Below are 19,523 nucleotides of genomic sequence, written 5' to 3'. Positions count from 1 at the left end.
TTTCTCTCTCCTGCCTCGCGTAACTGATGGAGCATAGCATCCCGACCGTGAAGCGCACCAGGCCGTCGGAGGAAAAGGACGAGATGACGATGGGTTCGTACGATGGTATCAATGTGAATTTCCGTCCCATGTGTGTGTATGTGTGTGTGTGTATGCGAGATTATACATAGTATTGTGTACTATAGATTCACCCTTGCGCAGAGGCGCCCCTCTTCCCCCTCCCTCCAACATTTCGAAACGAGGACTGTTTGGAAACAACGGTCATCGCTCTCAATGAGATGAAGCCTCCTAAATCATATGTTTCTTGTACACCTGCTGTAGTGTATATGGAATGCCGTCTAACCCGTGCTGCGTCTTGGAATCCGCGTGGTGCATCGCATGGTGTAACTAGCTCACAGAATCCAACACTACACAGCAGAATGGCGAGCGACGACACCAGTTCGGCAGGGCGTGGCCGCAGGTTTGTATGGCACCGCAAAGCGGGGGATTCCCCCTCCTTGAATTTCACTTCCACCTTGACGCTCAGGCACCAGTGTCTGTGAGCAATGCGCACGATATCAGAGGGCAAAACAAGAGAAGTTCGCTACGTCTCATCAAGCTGAGCCTTGCGCAGCGGCTCTTACGTCCTGCCATATAGGTAAGTATGCTGCCTGGATCATACCTCAATTGCCTTCTAGCTTCACCCTCTATGTTAAGCACTTGAAGTCGTTTAGAGAACGATGCTTCACTCCATGTAGTCCATATCTGGTTCACTACTCGAGAGCATCGACTGAAAGTCTATATCTTCTGCTGGCAGGGAGGAAAAGACAGGTGAAAGGGAACGGTGAAAAGTTCGATTCATCACTTGACTATGCCACGAGGAGATGCATCTTTCCCTTGTTCCACCCCCAAGCCAGCATCTCAGACCGCAACGCCCACGCCCCCCCCCCCCCCTCACTTTCAGGATGCACACTGGCACTGGGCAAAATCGCTCGACGCCGCCGAAGGACAAGAGACCTCGGCAAAGTTGACAATCGGATTATCTCCAATGACAGGGCTCTGCGCCATAATGTCAAAGTGGTACTGGTACCCATACTCGTTGGAGGCGCCGCTGTTAGGGCACCAGGCCTCGTTGCCCGCATAGGGACACAGGTTCGTCACCATCACGACGATGCTCGCCCCGCTGTCCCCGCCCGTGCCCTGGCCGCTGGGCGCGTTGCCCGTCGACGTGAGATTGTAGCACTTTCCGCAGCCCGAGCCACACCAGGTCCCGCTGCCAAAGAGAGCGGCGGAGCCGGCGGCTGTGTAGAAGCCGTTGCCGCCCGTCTGTTGAGAGGGAGGGGCGGGACAGAGTGTTAGTGTATGGTTGGAATATGAGAGGAATAGGAGCCGCTCTTTTTCAACATGTTGCTCTTCTGAGGACAAGAGCCAATATTGTTACTTAGGAGGGGAGGTTGAGGAGGGGAAGTAGGGTCCAAGAGAGACTCGCCTGCCAGGAGAAAAGCTGGTTGTTCGAGCCGCAGCCGCAGGCCCCCTCTTGTCCATCATAATAACGCTATAGCATGCATATCAGCCTAGTTTGACGCGAGCACAGGACATGTAGTCATAAGGTATGTACGAACGGTGGTCGTGGCCTGACCGCTCTGAGCGGCGACAGAGCTGGCCGCAAGCAAGAGCAGATGGAAGGACTTCATGGTAATTATTATTTCGGTCTTAGAATGATGGATCGGTCAAACAAGTGCGTATGATGCCAACCGAGGACCTTCCAGTTGCTGGGCCATGGCTGTTCATATGTCCCTTCCGGTCGCCCGTGATCTGCCTGGGTAATATCGCGGATTGTCAGTTTCCTTCTTGCAAAATGTGCAAAGCGGCAATGACATAGATGACCCTCACTTCCATTCAGCCTCTTGAGCCGCGCCGGCTTTTATGGAACGTCGTTTCGGATGTATGAACAATGTTCAGGGTGCATCTTGTTAGTCTGGCTAACCCAGGCATGGAAGTCGGAGGAACATCATCGTCCGAAGTATTTCAGCCGCGGACCAGACTTCTGGATCGGATGAGAGCTTAATTGCATGCCATGACTTTAATCAAGTCCGTTCAAAATAATCGACAGGATGATGACAGTATATGACAATGACCCAGGGACTGGATAGATAGCAATGTGTATATTCGACGGGCAACTCATTTATCCCGTCGTGGCCGAGCCTTGACTGGGTTCGGATCGTAACTCGCCGGACACGGTCGAATCCGCAAGCTCACATGCCCTGATGAGGCTCTCGGAAGCTCTACACACAAAGGCATCCAAGCCTCTGATGTATTGGCCTCGCCATTCCCTTGTGCGGTATGACGGCTGGTCGAGCGCAGGTAACATGTTTCTGGAAGAAGGAACTTTGGACCCGAGAAGTTTGATAGGCTCAGAGCCCCCGACTCTTTTTGGCACTCCATCAGGAATTCTGGAGGCTTGGTCCGACGCCAAGAACCCATTGGCTCTCCTTTTCAAGGTTGATCAAGCGTTCCTACCCTCAGCTGCAGCAAATTCAGCTGTTGTCCCAGAGACCTCTCAAGCTCGTCAGTGCAATAAAGACCGCCTCATCCGTCCTGATTGTCCTGCTGCCCTGGTTCGGCAGGACGTTGATCCAGTGGTCAAACAGCTCCTTTGTCCGCCCACCGCTGATACCCATGCCTCCTAGTTCGCCATCGTTCATAGCCGCATATTCCAGTCCTCTAGGCCCGCCAAACACGATGAGCAGGTGATTGAAACTGGGCTTCTTGAAGGATGGGAATGCTCTCGAGGCCGGTGTGCCCCGCTCGGAAGTGCCGATGCTGACGTCGTAGCCACCCTCGAACTGACTCTCCGTGAAGACGGCCGAGAGTGAGCTGGCGCTCCGGACACTGTATCCCCAGTAATACCCTGCCTCTGTGCGAGGCGTCTGAGGGTGGACTGGCTCTGGGTTGTTGAAGGACTGCTCGGGGAACTGAAGCGTCACTCGGGTGTTTGGCGGGATGTCGTTGGTTATGGTGACTGGCCTTCGCATTCCAACCTCGACCAGCGTTCTATAATACACGTCAGAGACTTTTCTTTCTCACGAAAGGTAATGTACCAAGAGGCTCACCCTTTCCCGCTATCAGGCTTCCCTTTCACTGTGAAGCCCTCTCGAAACGGCAGCCACTCATCCTTGTGTGGGTGATGGGGCATATCCAGACTCGGTAACAACCCTGCCTTTGCCAAATTGTCGTGCAAGGGAAACAGGGCTTTGCGCATGAAGGGGGGCGTCTCCAGATAGGATAGAACGTGTGTGATGAAGTGACATGGGTCAGTGTCTCCTGTGTATCTGTCGTGGTCGACGGCACGCGGCCGAGAATCCTGAGGACTATCGTCGTAGACCACAATCTCGTCGACGCAGAAGACGGCCAGAGCCCTTGCTATCCGGCCTGGAGATGTTATCCTCTGGTCGGCAGTCTTGAAGCTGTTCTTTCATCAGCAAACCACGGAGAGCAAAAGAGAGACCACTGGACTGCTCACTCAGTGATGATACTGCCGGGCATAGCGATGGAGACCGTGTATTCACGACCACCAGTGGGCTGGAACCTGGCGCATGGCTTGAAGGTGCTTGCGCCACCGTCACCGCCTTCGTCCTCAATCTTGCGCTTCTGTGAATCATTAGCATGAGATTCATGGGGAAAGCATAGCAGGAGGCATGTGCACAAGCAAATGTTTGCCCAAGTACAGCCACAATTGGCGTCTGCATCTCATGCCATGTCCAAGGACAGTGAGATTGGCTTTTGTGATGAGGTTGTGAAGTTGAGACTCTGACATACCTTTGCCCTGTGATCTGTTGGATAGCCCATTTTGAGTATTCCTCTCTGTGAAGTTCTCGACGGAATTGCTATAATCAGTATTTTCTAGTTACTGACGCAGAATGAAATAAAAGAAAAGGTCCCATATGAGAGAACCCTGGCGTAAAATTCACTGAGAGGGTCTTTATCGGCTTATCGGTGGGGACCTATACTTGTCCGCCTTCCCTTTTGGGACGCTGACGCACCGAGGGGAGATGCAAGGCAACTGCGCTATTGTACCATGCAGGATGGATCCGGCCAGATTACTTCCAAGCGCAACGAGAAACATCATTACCAACCAGACTCGTCATCGTCCACAACGACCTACACTTTCGCTACATCCAGTCTTTTTGTTCACCCACAGCATCCAAAGATGGCTGTCCACGTTGGATCCTCATCCGAATGGCGGACAATCCTGCAATCGAATATTGTGGTCGCTGATTGTACGTCCACACACGAACAGGCTTCCTTTACTCCCCTCCTGCGCCCAGACTCCAGGCGCACCACGAGTAGTGTTGTGTTCGCTAACAGGGTTACTTTTCCCTTCCCCTTCTCTACAGTCTACGCCGAATGGTGCGGCCCTTGCAAAATGATCGCCCCAACCTTCGAGTCCCTCGCGACCAAGTACGCAAAGCCCAAGCGCATCGTCTTCGCCAAGATCGACGTCGACAAGCTGCGCGACGTCGCCTCGCAGTACGGCGTGCGCGCCATGCCCACCTTCATTATTTTCAAGGGCGGGGTCGCTATCGAGACCATCTCTGGCGCCAACCCGCCCAAGCTGACCGCTGCCGTCGACAACGCCGTCAAGATGGCTGGCCCTGTTGCCAACTCGGGGTTCAGCGCACCCGGGAGGACGCTGGGCGACACGGGCACCGGATCTGGACAGAGCCTACGGAGGCCGTTGAAGTGGGACCTCAATAATTTCGTTAATTCGATCATTGGCTTCTTTGGCCTGTATCTGGTGTCACTGTTCTCGGTGTGTGCACACCCAAAAGCGTGGCTGTTCCTTCTTTTGATGGGAATGTATGGCCTGGCTAACAAGATTGTGGCGACAGCTCGACCCCTTCAAGGCCGCACAAAACTCCCAATACAACATCCACAATCCCGTCGCGACCAAGCCAGCCTCAGAATTTGATGCTAATGGGGGTGCGAAGAAGCCAGCACCAAGGGCAACATTCAGGACCTTGGCCGATCTGAGTGGCGAATAATAGGTAGGACTGACCTGACGGCAGGATTTTTGGACGGGCATGGCGTTTGCGGAGCAAGATGGGAAGCACAGCACTTTGCCATGTGCCACGAAGGACTTTTCCATGCGCCGGGATGGACTTTTCGTTTTCCCCCAAGTTTGAGGACTTGCAAATCGAATTGATTTTTTTTTTTCTTTCTCTTTTCTGCCTCGAGAATAACCTACCAGTTGAACTGTCAGGAGCCGTTGTCCCGGGCATCGCCACAGTAGTATTTGTAGTAGTAGCAGTAGTGGGGAATGCCAAAGTGCATACGTCTTAGATCGCGCTGGCGCGATTCTGCCGCTTAAGAAAGTTAAGCAATCGACTTTAGAAATTTCGACCTTCTCGTTGGACAGCCCAGCACGCTCTTCTTCCAGCCCACTTTGGAATTTCTTCCTCGCCCTACTATAACCCTCAACACCACATCCATTGCCATGCTTGCGGCTAGAAGACTGCAAAATGGCTGCCCGTCGTGCACGGCACAGATTCTCAGGCTCTATATGAGCTCAATTGCAGAACTTGCCCCAGCAGCCACTGCGGCGCCGCGTCGAGCCATCCGCCATACTCTTCCCAGATCAAGAGACCACGCCCGGAGGAACGGTGCACGACTCCTGTCGACAAGCTGCAGGCGATCACAAGGTAGAAGCAGCACCGAGCAGAGGGATACAAATGCGCCACCAGGGCAGCTTCCCGACGAGCTGGCCCAACCGCCAAGAGATGACCTCGCTCCCGAGGAGGAGCAGCAGCCCGGCGAGGATGTCCCTGAACCAGACAACGACGCCACGGATGAATTCCTTGGGGATGAAACGCCCCCAGACGCCGACCCAGAGACCATAGTCCGCCAGGCAAAGCGCATGTTTGGCAACACCCTGCCTCCGGGTTACCTCTCCGCCGAAGAATACAAGCTGTACGAGCGCTTCTACGGGGCCCCGCTGCGACCGACAGTACCAGAGGACGTCGGCTTCGGCTCGTTTGGCGAGTTGCAGGAGGAGGAGGAGGAGGATGCGGCTCGGGACGCAGCGACCAAGACATTGCTGTTCCGCGAGGACCAGGACGGCAACCTCGAGCAGGTGGAGTACACCATGGAGCAGCTGCGGGCGATGCAGGTGAGCGAGGACGGTGAAGAAGTGCTCGTTGAAGAGGAGGAAGTGGAAATCATGGCAAGACCGCCGAGCGAGGCGCAGATTGACTTCATCGAGGCAAACGCGAGTAACCAGAGGGAGTACGAGGCCCTGTTACAGCTACAGAAGGACTTCGAGGTCGCGAGAATAAGGGCTCTGCAGCAAAGGCCTGATGTCGAGGAAGAGCTCGCGGCTGAAGAGGAGGGGGAACAAGAAGAGGCCGAGAATGGGAAAGAGGAGGAAGTGGAGGAGGATGAGGGCCGTGACGAAGAGGAGGACGAGGAGGACGCGGAACTGGATGCGCTGAGGGCCTGGTATCCTGACTATGAGGGCCCACGACTGCACGAGTACACCGTGGAGGGTCGATTCACAACGTCACCCAAGACGCTATTCCTACCCAAGGACGACTTCATCGAGCCTATCACAGAAATGTTAAAGAGAACGGACACGAAACACGTCCGGGCTGCCGCTGAGAAGGGTTTCGGCGGGCCAGGTCTGCCACATTCTCCAGCGACCCCCATGTCTGCCAGGAACCTGCAGCAAAAGGGTCTCGGAATCGAAGCCGGGCATCATCGCATGTCCGAAATCGAGGCTGATGCGTTCATAGCGACTGCCCTGCCTGGTATTTACGCATCAGTCATGAGCGCCCTCGTCGAGGTGCGCAAGCGGTTGGGGCCAGATTGGCTCCCCGGCCTGTTGAAGAAGCGCAGAGACGGCGAGGATGCAGGACCTCGCGTTCTGGACGCTGGAGCTGGCGGGGCAGGTCTCTCGGCCTGGCAGAATGTGCTCCAGGCCGAGTGGGACCTCATGCGGGAGAAGGACGACGGCCTTGTTGATACAGAGCCGCCAGGGAAGAGGACGGTCATTGTGGGCTCCAACAACCTCCGGCATAGGATCTCGCGGTTCCTGCAAAACACACAATTCCTGCCACGCCTACCAAATTACGCATCTGTCGAAAACAGAGGCAAACAGCTGGACGCGCCAGAAGTGCCGCAGAAACGCAAGGTATATGATGTGATCATTGCGACGCATCTCCTGGTGCCGCTCGACAAGGAGTGGAGGAGAAAAGACATCCTTGACAACCTCTGGTCGATGCTGTCGCCCGATGGCGGCGTGCTCATCGTGCTGGAGAAGGGTCACCCGCGAGGCTTCGAGGCAGTGGCGGACGTGCGCCAGAGGCTGCTGGACGAGTTCATTCTTCCACCCACAACATCACAACCACGGCCAGAGACGACCGAGCCAGAACTGGAGCAGCGAGTGCGCGAGCCCGGCATGATTGTCGCCCCTTGCACAAACCACTCCAAGTGCCCCATGTACCTGGTTCCAGGCATCAGCCCAGGGCGCAAGGACTTCTGCCACTTCAGCCAGCGCTTTGCTCGGCCCCAGTTCCTGCAGCACGTGCTTGGTGCCACCCACCGCAACCATGAGGACATCAACTTTAGCTTTGTTGCTATTAGGCGAGGCATGCCCGTCCCACCAGCAAACGCGGCGGCCGGGCTGGCTGAGGCCTCTTCATCAACTGCCCCAGAAGCAGAGCACGACTCCCAAGTCCTCACTCCGAAATCTATCCTCCAGGGCGAGTCCGCCACTACAGCCGCCTTGGCAGGTTACGAATCCGTGCCCTCAACGTCTACCTCCCGCCCTCACCCCCTCTCCCTCCCGCGCAACATCCTGCCTCCGCTCAAGCGCAAGGGGCACGTCACCCTCGACCTCTGCACGCCTTCCGGATCTATCGAGAGATGGACCGTCCCCAAGTCTTTCAGCAAGCAAGCCTACCACGACGCGCGCAAGGCTCGCTGGGGTGACCTCTGGGCCCTCGGCGCTAAAACGCGCGTGCGGCGCTCCATCCGGCTGGGCAGAGGCGTCAAGGAGGGCGAGTCGGTGCCCAACGATGGCGGTGTCCGGGCTGCACGAGCCCAGGCCCTGAATGGCTTCGACGCCAAGGGCAGGAAGGCCAAGAAGGGGAAGCCCACCGTTGTTGATGTTGACATGAACGATTATGGCATGTTTGCGGCGCGCACGAGGGGCGTGCAGGGCAAGAGGCCGGAGCGCAGGACCAAGAGGGGAAGGAAGCCCCCGAGGGAGAATAACCTGTTGAGACTAGAGGAGGATTGAGGGGTGGCATGGGTGAGCTGCTGAGAGGATTACAAGATTGGCTTTGACATGCAAATGTCACAATCCTGCTATCGACACTCCCGTGATAGGAGGATCCGATGCGGCTCCAGTAGCGATTTGTACAAGTCTGGATGACGCTACATGTGTGAAATCCAGCCAGCTTCGCAGTTTCGAAGCGTGCACCACAAACTAATGTGCCAGATAGTATGATGAGAATGAAAAGAAAAAAAAAAATCCACTCTCCATACTATTCGTCTGCCTATGTCTAGAACCTCGTCGCTATTCAAGCCAACGAACCAAGTTCCTTGATCCACACGTCAAATAGCAGCCCGTTCACGAAACAAGGCCACCCATGTTCGTTTTTCATCACCAGTCTTGAAATTTATATTCAATTACGCTTGCGACGTAAACAGTAACCTACGTCCGACTGATAATCAGAGCGGGCTGGACTATAAAGGTGGTGGCGGCTCGTGCACAACGCTGGTGGCTGAAACTTGACCGTTCTAGATTAGAGTATTGTTCGGAAAATCCGTATCTGGTGGGCATGTTGGTTTCTCGGCTGGATCTCCATCAAATCAGGCAGACGTGCTAAATGAAGAAGAAGGGGGGGGGGAAAAAAATCAAGATTCAGATTTTGATTCCCATTTTGCATGTGTACTTAGTCATACTTCTATGTAAAGTCAAAGACATTACACATTAGGGTCGCTAACGAGACTCCTCCAAGCGGAGCGCCTGATGCAAGTTCTGAGAGAGACAATCTCGTCCAAGCTGCTGATACAACATGTGACATGACAATGATTAATGATTAAGGGTATAAACTATTACATGATAATTAAAGAAGCAGCAAGCTTTTGCCGCCCGTCCCTCTCAAACACCACTGTCAATCTGGTCCACAACGTCCACGCTCGTGTACGCGGCCCAGTCCGTGCACGTATTCGCGACCTTCATCGGGATCTGGAAGGCCTTGACGGCGGCGGGCTGCACAATGAACTGCATAAAGAGGCCCGCGCTTGCGTGCCACGAGATGTGGCAGTGGAAAGGCCACACGCCCGGGTTTACGGTGTCGAACTGCAGGACGATGTAGCCGTTGGCCCGGACCTGCTGTACATCGCGGCGCTGGGGGTTCTTGGGGTTCACGATTTTCCCATCCCAGGAGCCTGTTCCTTCTGCCAGGACGTACATGTTGAATCCATGGAGATGCATTGGGTGTCTTTAATTTTGACAAAACTTGTTAGCGATTGTATTTTCTGTCTTTGTATCAAAAACAAAACAAGAAAAATTACGATTATGTGGTTTAGGGCATGTTGAGTGAGAAGCGGGAGAAGGAGGAAAGAAAGAAAAAGAAGGGAAAAAAAGGACTTACGCGGCTGGCGAGGTGTTGTTCACAATCATCCGCACGCTGGAGTTTGTATTCAGGTTCCTCAGGTTCGCCTCGGCATCAAACACCAGGTTGCCTGTGTTGGCCGACAGAAGCGTAGGCGAATTATAGTCCACCCGTGCGCTTTCTCCATCAAGATCCCACAGCGTGACGCCGGACCCGTTTTGAAATAACGTGATGTTGTACGTGTGCGTGTAGCTTGGTGTCGGGGCCGGCATCGCGTACATGGGCACCGTCTTGCTCAGGTCATCGTTGGCACACGTTCCTGGGTCGGGCACATTCCAAGCGGTGCTGGTTGGCGCCTTGTTCGTGTCTGCTGACGAGTAGTATACCGCGGCGACAGCGTACGGCTGGTTCGCGATCGAACAGCTGGTGATATTACTGCGCATCCAGAACGCCGACGTTGGGCTGCCCACGTTCGCCGTCACCAGCACGTCGGTGCGTTGTCCGATGCCCAGCGTAACGACCTGGGTCGTGTCTAGTCAGGGATGTTAGAGGGTACTGATCTACTGAGGGGGAGGACGAGCATATTAAAAAAAAAATCAAAAAAATCTCCCTTACAAGGTTGCACCTCAACATAGTCGTTGGCAATCACGGTGAGTGTATGGCCGTCAATCGAGAACCGCTGCACGCCCTCAGAGCCGCTGTTGATGAGCCGCAGGCGATGCGTCTTGCCATAGGTGAGCTTAAACTTGGAGATGCCTGCGTTATTTGTACAGGGCGTCTTGTCGCCGGCCGTGACGGTAGAGCAGTCAAAGTTCATCTTGCCGTTGATGAGGTTGTTGTCTGAGTGCACTGGAGCGGTGCCAGGACTCAGCGTCTCCTCCACAAGGGTGTTGTAGTCTTTGTGGTACCAATCAGAGAGCATCACTGGGCCGACATCGATATCGTAGGCCTTGTTTGTGGGCCCGTAGATGACAATTGGTCCAAGGGCGCCGCCAGAATATTGCGACGAGTAATGAGAATGGTACCACGAGGTTCCATACAGCTCGGCCTTGAACGAGTAGGTATAGCTCTTGCCTGACGCGACTGGACACTGGGTGACGCCAGGCACACCATCTTCCCAAGGTGTTCCGGTCTGCAAGAAGCCATGCCAGTGGAGAGCAGTTCCCTCCTCGGGGCCAGTGATGTTGTTGTGCAGTGTGACCTGGATCGTATCACCCCAGTTTGCCTCGATGGTCGGCCCAGGAAAGGCACCGTTCACGAGCATCACATCCCTCTGGTACCCATCAGGGGCGATCACGCCTCGACTGATGGTGAAGTCGTACGAGCGGATGATTCCGGTGGTCGGAGACTGGGTGTAGGGGCTGGTATTGCTTGAAGTTCTGGGGCCCCACGGATAACCATTGGGTAGTGGATTATTCGTTAAAAATAGAGGTAAGAGAGCGGCAGATAGAGTTCCCAGTAATGACGCCCTAGAGGGAATTGAGTCAGCTTCTGTTTGTGTCTTAATGTCAGGTATATTCGTTGTTGTACCCATTAGTCTTGGCCTGAGCCAAAGCCTGTGTGACGCCGAACAACCAGCTGAGGGCTGCAGATATGGCATTATATATGCCACTGAGAATGCCACCGAAAACGGCCATCTTTCAAAGTTCGTGGTACAGTCCTAAGCGAAAGGTGTAGTAAAAAAGAATTTCAAGTAACGAATGAAGGCCGCGCCGCGGTCGAACGAGTGGAGGAGTAGAGAATGAACAAAGGGCGAACAAAAGAAGCAACTGAACGAGTGAGCCTTGATACACGATATCTTCACAGCAATAGAGAGCCCAGGGACTTATCGATACTTATAGCCATGCCTTCCAACTGGATGCACGGCTACCTTCTTCTCTTTCTTGTTTTGGACGAGAAGAGTACCAAACAGCCACCGTCACTCATGGCTGCGAATCATTGTCGGTAGGTGGAGCCTCGTATAGGTCCAACGTGAGCAACACGATCCGCTAGATTTAAGCCTAGAGGCTCGAGAGAACTTGAACCATGCAGGTGCTTGCCCCTAAGTTCACGGGCTTCGGCCCACAAGCGCAGAGCCCGCTGCAACAAAATGACCGTGTTGAGATAAGAAAAGGTAAGTAGCGCCAGACCTGGGCACACGAGCTTTCGTCGACCGTCATCTCGGCCGAAATATTCAGCTGCGGGCCCAGCAACAACGCCACACTTTCAAGAAGCTCGCTTCTCGAGTATGAAAATGGCATACAATACCTGAGGGCCGTTACTGAATAAGAGCCGAGACACATACATACACAGTATACGCCATGGCTGCTAACAGGACCACATGAAACTATTCACGGCCTTGCTGCGCTTTGTTCGAGGACGCATAAAGAGAAACCCGCCGGCCCGGGACACCAATTGGAAAGCATCGTCCAAGCTAGATGGCGCCAGCGGGAAGGCCAGCAGCATGTTAGCACAGATGGGAGCAACAGATGCTTTTGGGGCGTATCGAAGCCCTAAGATCCGAGGAGACGGCAAAAAGCTAAATTTAGGTAAGCACCGGCCCAAAAGCTTGAGCCGCTTGGACAGCGTCGAAACGAAACAAACGCCGGGCTATCCTCAGAGCTGCGCGCCGCTGGAGAGCTCGAGCATATGATAGTATGAGCCTTGAAACGGCACCAGTAGACGCTCCCTCCCTCTTCGGGGCTAGAGAAGCGATCAGACCACAGCGTCCGAGCTCATGCAAAACTTTTCGTAAACGGAGGCCGGCTGATCCCGGGTAGGGAATCAAGGTTGGTCGTCTACCAGATTCAGTCAATCACTTGAGAAAAGTATATGCTGGATGATCCGCCATGTAACCTTCTCTAGGACAGTCCTCTCACAGAGAGCTGACGTGAGACTCATAGTCAATGCCCAGGAACGCCGTGAGGACTTTGAACAACCCGAGTCTGCTGAAAAAGATTCGCAAGGATTCAAGCCGTCCCGAAGAAGTATCTCGTCGAGTGAGAGAGGGCTGAACAAGACATTCTGACGCTACCCTGACGGGTGAAAAAGATACATTGGCGTAACCTCATGTTGCCGAAACCTTGACCAATGTCGTCGGAAGAACGGGAGAACAATCCATGTCGTTGAGGCCAAAAGGCGAGAAAAGGCGCACGAAGATTGACAAAGAAAGAATTCATAGCGCGCACTATTGGCAGTCCGTCTACTCAGCCGACGCTAGGATCGATCGCAGGCGGACAAATATCCGGGCTCCTCATGGGCCATCCTCAACATGGATTTAAGAACGGGTCTGGCTTCTGTCCTGAGAATCTGCCTTGGAGAGGCACGGTCTCTAGTCGCGCTATTGTTCTCAGGAAGTGTCGTGCGTGGCCGGCCGAAGGTGGAGGGTTACACACGACCCTTGGGAGACTACGAGAACTTCCGAGCAGTCATGTCCTCGTGCCGACAATGAAAGGCATCGCCGATGCACCCAAGAGGTCGCGCAAAGTCCACAGATTTCAGTGAATCATAGTCCTGCCTCCAGATATTCCTGCTTGGGGGCAAAGCGGGTCAGCCTGGTCCTCCAACACGATTGCGCTCACGCTCTTCACGGTACATAATGTCCAAGCACGTGTCCAAAGTATAATGAGTTGATATTCTTCGTTTTTCACTGATTAAGAGCAGCGTCCGATGACTCCTATGCCAAGCGCTGCCGGCTTTTGGTTTGTGGGATATACATTGTCGTTATACATAACAGTTGAGGGTGGCGAGTCGATTCAGCTCGGTGCATCTTCACATTCGCCCAGACGCCTCGCGCTTTAGGACTGGTTACGCGCTGGGAAGGGTGCCCGATGAGACGCTGCCATGATGATCGGACTTCGTCGAGAGTTCGCGTAGGCTTGTTGGACAATGGGCGAGGCGTCGGTCCGAATGATGCTACCGATGGACATGAAAAAACTATGGATGGAGGACGTGTCAGTCAAAACAGCAAGCATCTCGCAAATGTTGCCTTTGATGCGTACCCGAATGTTGCCCCTGATGCCCCCATATATTGGCCTAGTGTTCTCATTATACCGTTGGGTCCAGCACCGTACCGAAAAATGCTAACGGTTCCTAGAGAGACTGTCAGGACGTGGAAAGGGCGGAGGCAAGCGGAGATGTGGTCCATCCCATACCGTAAATGAAGCCGATGATCACCCCAACAGCTATTTTGGTACCATCAGAAATCTGTCAAAACCAATGGGGAAAGACATGAGACATACTGCCGCCCATCATAGCACCCATCTTTGCTGCTTCAAATTAGCCATACTGGTCGACGACGGGAGTAAGGACCATGTCTAAGGACCATGTCTGCAGAAAGGGCCCATACCCTTGTCAATGTTGGAAGGGCCAGCATGGCCAGTGTTGATTGGAACTGGCATGGTGTTTTGTTCTTCTGAGGCCAGACAAGTTTGGTGTTGAAGCTGTCTGTGGTGGCAGGCTGGCTTCCAAGTTCAGAAAATCAGAAGCTCGGACTTCTTCTTCATCTTCTGGGGTGGAGCGACAATGGGGTGACGGAATAGCCTCCCCACCTGGTGACCCTTTCCCCAACCTGTCAAGCCACACTTGCTCTAGCGTCTATCCCTGTTTGTCTCTCAGTGGTCTGTGGCTTGACAGCAACTGTGGCTTCGGACTGAAGCCTCCTCCTATCTAAAAAGTCTTTGTGTTTCTGAGGGCCCCGTGTCAGCGATTTGATACTTTGAGAGTGCAGATGATTTTTTTTTTTCTTCTTCTTTTGGTCTGCTGCTCAAGTTTTGTTGCTCCCACAGATTTTCCTCTCGTTTTGAAGAGCTCCCGGTGAGATTTTCTCTGGCCGACGCATTCCGCTAGGTGTTTGGTTGGTACATGTCCACTGGTGTGACTGGCCAGGGCGTGAAGCGTGCGTGTGGACGGTAACACTAGCACTAAGCGCCCATCAATCAGGGGACTGCCCAGTGGAGAGACCAGGACCGCAGGACTGCTGACAGAGCAAATCACTGGTCCAGAGCAAACAGTGAGAGCGAAACGACCAAAACCTGGACCCATCCACTGTTGCCATTGTCAATCCCACAGCGCAACCCAGCATCCTCACTTCTATACCATCAACCAAGGCCTCCTCAGCCCAGATTCAATTGACTGGTAAGTCTGCTTGTCTCTCTCGAGCAGGAGCTCTCGTTCTGAAGCAGCCTCTGTACCCCTATGGCCCCGTGGCACGCGTGATCTGGCCGCTGTTTGTCGTCGTTGCCCAGCCGATGACCTCAGGGCTAAAAAGGCTAACGTCCTCATCATCTCCACTTCCAGCGCCAGCCACAGCATCTCCAGTCAACAGAGTCCCGTGCTCGCTACCATTTTTATTCCTTCCAAAAAGTCGGACCAGCCCTTGGACCAGACGACACGCATCCGCGCGTCCGCCGACCGCGGACCCTCGACGACCTTCTCTTGCTGGTCTTTTGCTCTCCCAACGGCGATCGCGACCGCGACCCGTGGCCATACATGGTGGCAGTCCCGGGCGAGACGACACCTGCGACAGCCCACATTACCATCTTCGTCCCTCGCGACGCCTTGGCCTCGTCCCATCGACCAGCCCTCTCCTTTCGTCTGCCGCATCTTGGCTTCGATCCTTCCTCATGACTGCTGTCGCCAGCCCTCCCAGTTTTGCGAACATCAACAGGCCGGCATGGGGGCTTAATGGTGGCCAGTCTCTCAATTCCGTCAACTCGGACGACGTCAGGGGCGCCTTGATGCCGCGAAAAACGATCCCGCGGAACAACTCGTCGTCTTCCATCTCCTCCAGCTCCTCCATCTCCTCTTCGTCCACGGCCGTCAGCAGCACCAACGGCCAGACCAACGGCGTGACTGCGCAGTCTGCAGCAGGCGAGCTCGGCGGTTGGCCCAATGCTGCACCACGAAAAAGGCCACAGGGAAAAGGGCAGTGGAGCGCTCCGCGGCTAGAGAGCGGTACAGAGCTGGGACGAATGCCTGCTGGTCGTCCACAGCTGGCCAACGGATTAAACGGCGCCTCGCCGATGTCCCCGGCCCCTTTACTGCAGTCTCCAGCGCAGATGGCGCCCCAGAGGCCGGTTGCTGAACCCCTGACCCCGGGGCAGCCGGTGCTCTACCTCCTGTCTCTCAACGGCACGTTCGAGAGGAAGACGATCCAGGTACCATTCTATCCAGAGACCTTACGCGTCGGCCGACAGACCAATAACAAGACGATACCCACCCCTTTAAATGGCTTCTTTGACAGTAAAGTGCTGTCCCGGCAACATGCAGAGATATGGGCAGATCGTCAGGGGAAGATCTGGATCCGCGACGTCAAGTCTTCCAATGGAACCTTTGTAAATGGTTCACGGCTGTCTCCAGAGAACCGGGAATCAGAACCCCACGAGCTCCAGACCTCAGATCATCTTGAATTGGGTATAGACATCGTGAGTGAGGATCAGAAATCGGTCGTACATCACAAAGTCGCGGCAAAAGTGGAACATGCTGGGTTTCCAAACCCTTCGAACAACCTTTTGGACATGAACTTTGGCGACCTGGATCCGGCCACTGGCGGCATGATGATGCCGCAGAGCGGCGGAATGCCATTCAGAGGCAGAACCGGCAGCCAAGCATCGACTGGCTCAAACGGTCGAGGGCTTGCTGGCGCAGCTGCGCAGATGATGAACAATCAGGCTAATAACATGGCATTCAATAACCGTGCTTTCATCAACACGCACCCGTCAGCCGAGCTGATAGTGAAGAAATTACGAGTGAGTATCCTCGTTTGTGAGATGATAGCCCTCCTTCTTGACGACATAGAGATAACTGACACACGATGTGCAGAACGAGATGCGCAATGCCCGCCAGCAGGCACAAGACCTGTCCCGCACCAGTAAATTCTTGGATGCGCTTTTGTCAAACGAAGATATCAAGAATCAGGAAAAGGTCGAGGTCCCGGAACCGCCGAAGCAAGCAGTTGTGAATGGGAACTCTCTGTCATTCCGATCAGATGCCAAAACACGATTTTCCGACCCGCCAGCTCCCCCGCCCCAGCAGCCTCTGCCTGAAAAACCCGACTCCGCTAGAGCCCAAGGTGATGTGCCTTCTTTGAAGCGCGCGACAACCGAGCGGCCCCCGAAGCCTGCCCCCACGAGCACGTCACCTATTCGCCAGGACAACCTAAGTCAGATCATCCAGTTGACTGAAGCGCTCAACAGCGCGAAGCGCGAGATAGATAACCAGACCGTCAAGATGCGAGATCTGGAAGAAATGTTACAGAAAGAGAGGGAGGCACGCGAGGCCGCGGAGGAGCTCGCGAAACGACTAGAGGGCGATGCTCAACTGCGCATGAACGGATCAACAAAGTCACACATTGAAGACAAAACATTAGAAGATGCCTTCGAACCCCTGTCTGACAAGACCCCTAGCGGGCCCAAGGCACCAGAGGAGGTTGTGCCAGTGACAGAAACAAAGGATGAAAGGACGACGTTTTTGGAATCACAAATCGATCAAATGTTGTCAGAGGTAAAGGGATTGAGGGAACAGGTTGAAGTGTACAAGAAGCAGGCAGACCAGGCAACAGCGGAACGGGATGCGGACCGCAAGACACTGGCAGAGATGGTGCGGCAGATTCGGCAGAGGGACGAGGAGGCAGCAGCTCTGAAGGCAGCAGCTCGGGCTCGGGCTCGAACACGGTCAAGGTCCAACGGCAGGGAGCGGGGCTCGACCATCACTGCGTCCAGGTCCGCCAGCCGGGGCCGACCTGCGTCCAGTGTGGGGGGCGAGCCTGGCCTCGACAGCATCGCAGAAGACTCGCTCGACGACAAGCCAACATTATCCCGAGCCAACACCATCACACCTACCGCGAGGTCACCATCAAAAAGAGCAGTATCGGGCCAGGCCATCACCGAATCACTCCCGTATGCTTCGATGCTGGGCGTGGTGTTGATAGGTATGGGTCTTATGGCTTACATCAACGGGTGGCAACCGCAGCCTCGTCTGCAGGATCGATGAGACTGATTTGGCGGGAGGGCGTGTATTGGGAGGTTTTTAGGAACAAAAGCAGAGCATCCATGTACATTTTCTTTTCCTTTTGGTCGAGCTGACATCCGCATAAGCAGTCACAGATGATAATTTAGGGTTGCATCTTTCCATACCTCTTGTGTGCTTTGACATAGATCCGTATAGCGAGCTCCTTGATCTTGTTTGCACCAAAGCATCTTGCTACTTGGCCATCGTCCCTCTCGATACTGGTTGACAGTCTGAATCCAAGTTGAGGGCTATGAATGAGGCGTTGCATGACCTGCGCATGATATACACGGGAATGAGTCCAGCTTGACCTGGAAATTCGTCGTCAGATTCTAGTTGGTCCAAGTCCATCAACTTGGTAATGCTTCCTGCTCTTTTCTTCTCTTCTTTTATCCCCTCTTCCTTTCTTCCTTTTCCCTTCATTCTCTCGCTCTCCAGAGGGCAAGAAGAGCCGTGAGCGGTCGGCGGCCGTCAACTATGCAGGCTATGGTGTCCACGCCCCGTTGCAAACGCAACCACGTGAGGTCTATCTTTAGATCCATGGGTGCCCTCCACCAGCCTCCTTCAACATCGTCGACCAACAACATTTTTCACTAACATACCCGATCCTCGCCATCACGTTTGTCAAGAGAGCGTGCCCCCCCCCCCTACCAAAAGAAATTCAAATGGAAGAGAAAAGGAAAAAGAAGGGGGGTGGGAGAAGGGGCAAACCAGGAACAGACCCTTCCAGAAAAGTCCTCACCTGGAGGCTGAGATTTGCGTCAAGGTGGCCAGAGGGTGGGGGCGGGACGTGGAAGATAATTAGAACACAATCAAAGATTACGGTTACAACTGTAAGCTGTGGTCATCCACGCAAAACAGTCTCATCTTCAAGGTTGCAATGCTGACAAACCCCCCCTCGGCGGGCAGATTCTAGAAGGCCGTCATAATTGATCATTACTATATACTACATCTTACGAAGCGTGTCGCCATGACTGCTCATCTATGTTTCAGAGGCGTATGACTAGTAATTCAATCTTTATTTCCGTGTCCTGCGACCATTTTCTGTGGCACTAATCCCTAAAAGCCTTGAAGTTCGTGATACTGAATCTTTCAGGTGGAAATGAAGGTGATTATCACTTATCTTGTTCGCTCGATCTTGCCCTATCTGTGACTATAATTATCCTTGCTTGTTCCTTCAATGATGATTTAGCTATATTCTGAAAAGAAAGGCTTGTTGGGTCTACTATGCGGTCACATCCAACACAATCAGCGTCCTCAAACAGTTGGTGCCCTCCTGATGACCACCGCTGCCAGGTTCAGTGGAGGAACTATGTGCAGGTTATCTCTTCTATTGATCGTCGTCGAAAGGAAGGACAGCCAAGGGCTTCCTGATTCCCTTTGGCCCAATACTACCTACCTATATAATTTCGGGTCCAACTTCTGGTTTAAACCGGAGCTGGCTGGGTAACATCGAGCCAACCAGTCAGATCCACATGAACCAATGATGTTGTTTGCATAAGGATTTGGGGTATAGATTGGAAGCATAGGAAGATTACATTAATTACGAAAGAGGAAGAAAAAACTGTGTTGGCCCCACATATACAACTAACCACAGAATCCTGCGATTAGACTTAATTTCTTTGCTCAGGTAGAATGTTTGACGTCGACGTTGAGGGGCTCATCAGTTCGTGGTGTTTACATGTGGATGTTGCATGTGTTTTCGTAGGTTAACTTCGCCATCCGTGTTGAAGGTCGACCGCCTAATGCTTTAACGAGATACGTCCGAGTAACAACAGCGTCCAGCTGGGCTAGTAGAGAGTGGTTCAAGAATGAAAACCGGCAGGACGGGACCTCACGTGACCATCCAGGCACTGGACACCTGCATGTATTGGCCTGTCCACTGGCGTAAGGAGATTCGGAAATAATTAACTGGTGGTCCCACATGGAATACTT

General features: G+C 53.8%; 6 protein-coding genes across 6 annotated transcripts; 2 read left to right on the top strand and 4 right to left on the bottom strand.

Moving 5' to 3' along the window:
• Positions 1-939: 939 nt before the first annotated feature.
• Positions 940-1,673, bottom strand: M406DRAFT_71819 (family 45 glycoside hydrolase; the record flags this gene model as incomplete). Its single annotated transcript, XM_040925503.1, has 2 exons — positions 940-1,305; positions 1,602-1,673. 2 exons carry the CDS (start codon positions 1,671-1,673, stop codon positions 940-942), a joined length of 438 nt encoding a protein of 145 aa, XP_040779809.1.
• An 843-nt stretch (positions 1,674-2,516) lies between these two features.
• M406DRAFT_349913 (DUF171-domain-containing protein) lies at positions 2,517-3,834 on the bottom strand (the record flags this gene model as incomplete). The annotated part of the gene is made up of 4 exons (XM_040922513.1): positions 3,799-3,834; positions 3,503-3,630; positions 3,093-3,446; positions 2,517-3,033 (listed from the first exon to the last, which is right to left on the bottom strand). The coding sequence occupies exons 1-4, from the start codon at positions 3,826-3,828 to the stop codon at positions 2,517-2,519; spliced, it is 1,029 nt and encodes a 342-aa protein (XP_040779808.1). The 5' UTR covers positions 3,829-3,834.
• Positions 3,835-4,189: 355 nt separating this feature from the next.
• M406DRAFT_327263 (thioredoxin-domain-containing protein) lies at positions 4,190-5,024 on the top strand (the record flags this gene model as incomplete). The annotated part of the gene is made up of 3 exons (XM_040920186.1): positions 4,190-4,259; positions 4,377-4,792; positions 4,872-5,024. 3 exons carry the CDS (start codon positions 4,190-4,192, stop codon positions 5,022-5,024), a joined length of 639 nt encoding a protein of 212 aa, XP_040779807.1.
• Positions 5,025-9,145: 4,121 nt separating this feature from the next.
• M406DRAFT_327261 (uncharacterized protein) lies at positions 9,146-11,239 on the bottom strand (the record flags this gene model as incomplete). The annotated part of the gene is made up of 4 exons (XM_040920185.1): positions 9,146-9,488; positions 9,642-10,134; positions 10,218-10,981; positions 11,133-11,239. The coding sequence occupies 4 exons, from the start codon at positions 11,237-11,239 to the stop codon at positions 9,146-9,148; spliced, it is 1,707 nt and encodes a 568-aa protein (XP_040779806.1).
• Positions 11,240-13,195: 1,956 nt separating this feature from the next.
• M406DRAFT_286849 (uncharacterized protein) lies at positions 13,196-13,981 on the bottom strand (the record flags this gene model as incomplete). Its single annotated transcript, XM_040918701.1, has 5 exons — positions 13,196-13,517; positions 13,583-13,673; positions 13,736-13,765; positions 13,823-13,849; positions 13,930-13,981. The coding sequence occupies 5 exons, from the start codon at positions 13,979-13,981 to the stop codon at positions 13,379-13,381; spliced, it is 339 nt and encodes a 112-aa protein (XP_040779805.1). The 3' UTR covers positions 13,196-13,378.
• Positions 13,982-14,638: 657 nt separating this feature from the next.
• M406DRAFT_286845 (uncharacterized protein) lies at positions 14,639-17,844 on the top strand. The gene is made up of 3 exons (XM_040918700.1): positions 14,639-14,717; positions 14,880-16,342; positions 16,431-17,844. The coding sequence occupies exons 2-3, from the start codon at positions 15,206-15,208 to the stop codon at positions 17,571-17,573; spliced, it is 2,280 nt and encodes a 759-aa protein (XP_040779804.1). The 5' UTR covers positions 14,639-14,717; positions 14,880-15,205; the 3' UTR covers positions 17,574-17,844.
• The last annotated feature ends 1,679 nt before the right edge of the window (positions 17,845-19,523 follow it).

Source organism: Cryphonectria parasitica (assembly GCF_011745365.1).
Source record: "Cryphonectria parasitica EP155 unplaced genomic scaffold M406scaffold_2, whole genome shotgun sequence".
Classification (NCBI taxonomy): Eukaryota; Fungi; Ascomycota; class Sordariomycetes; order Diaporthales; family Cryphonectriaceae; genus Cryphonectria; species Cryphonectria parasitica.
Note: the sequence above shows the minus strand (reverse complement) of the source record. Positions and strands in the feature narration are given on the sequence as shown.

Bases quoted from the DNA above. Each gene is read 5' to 3' on its own strand.
- M406DRAFT_286845 (XM_040918700.1), top strand. From the start codon at position 15,206: ATGACTGCTGTCGCCAGCCCTCCCAGTTTTGCGAACATCAACAGGCCG. The intron at 16,343-16,430 runs GTTTGTGAGATG...GCCCGCCAGCAG, and splicing joins AATTACGAGTGAGTATCCTC to GCACAAGACCTGTCCCGCAC.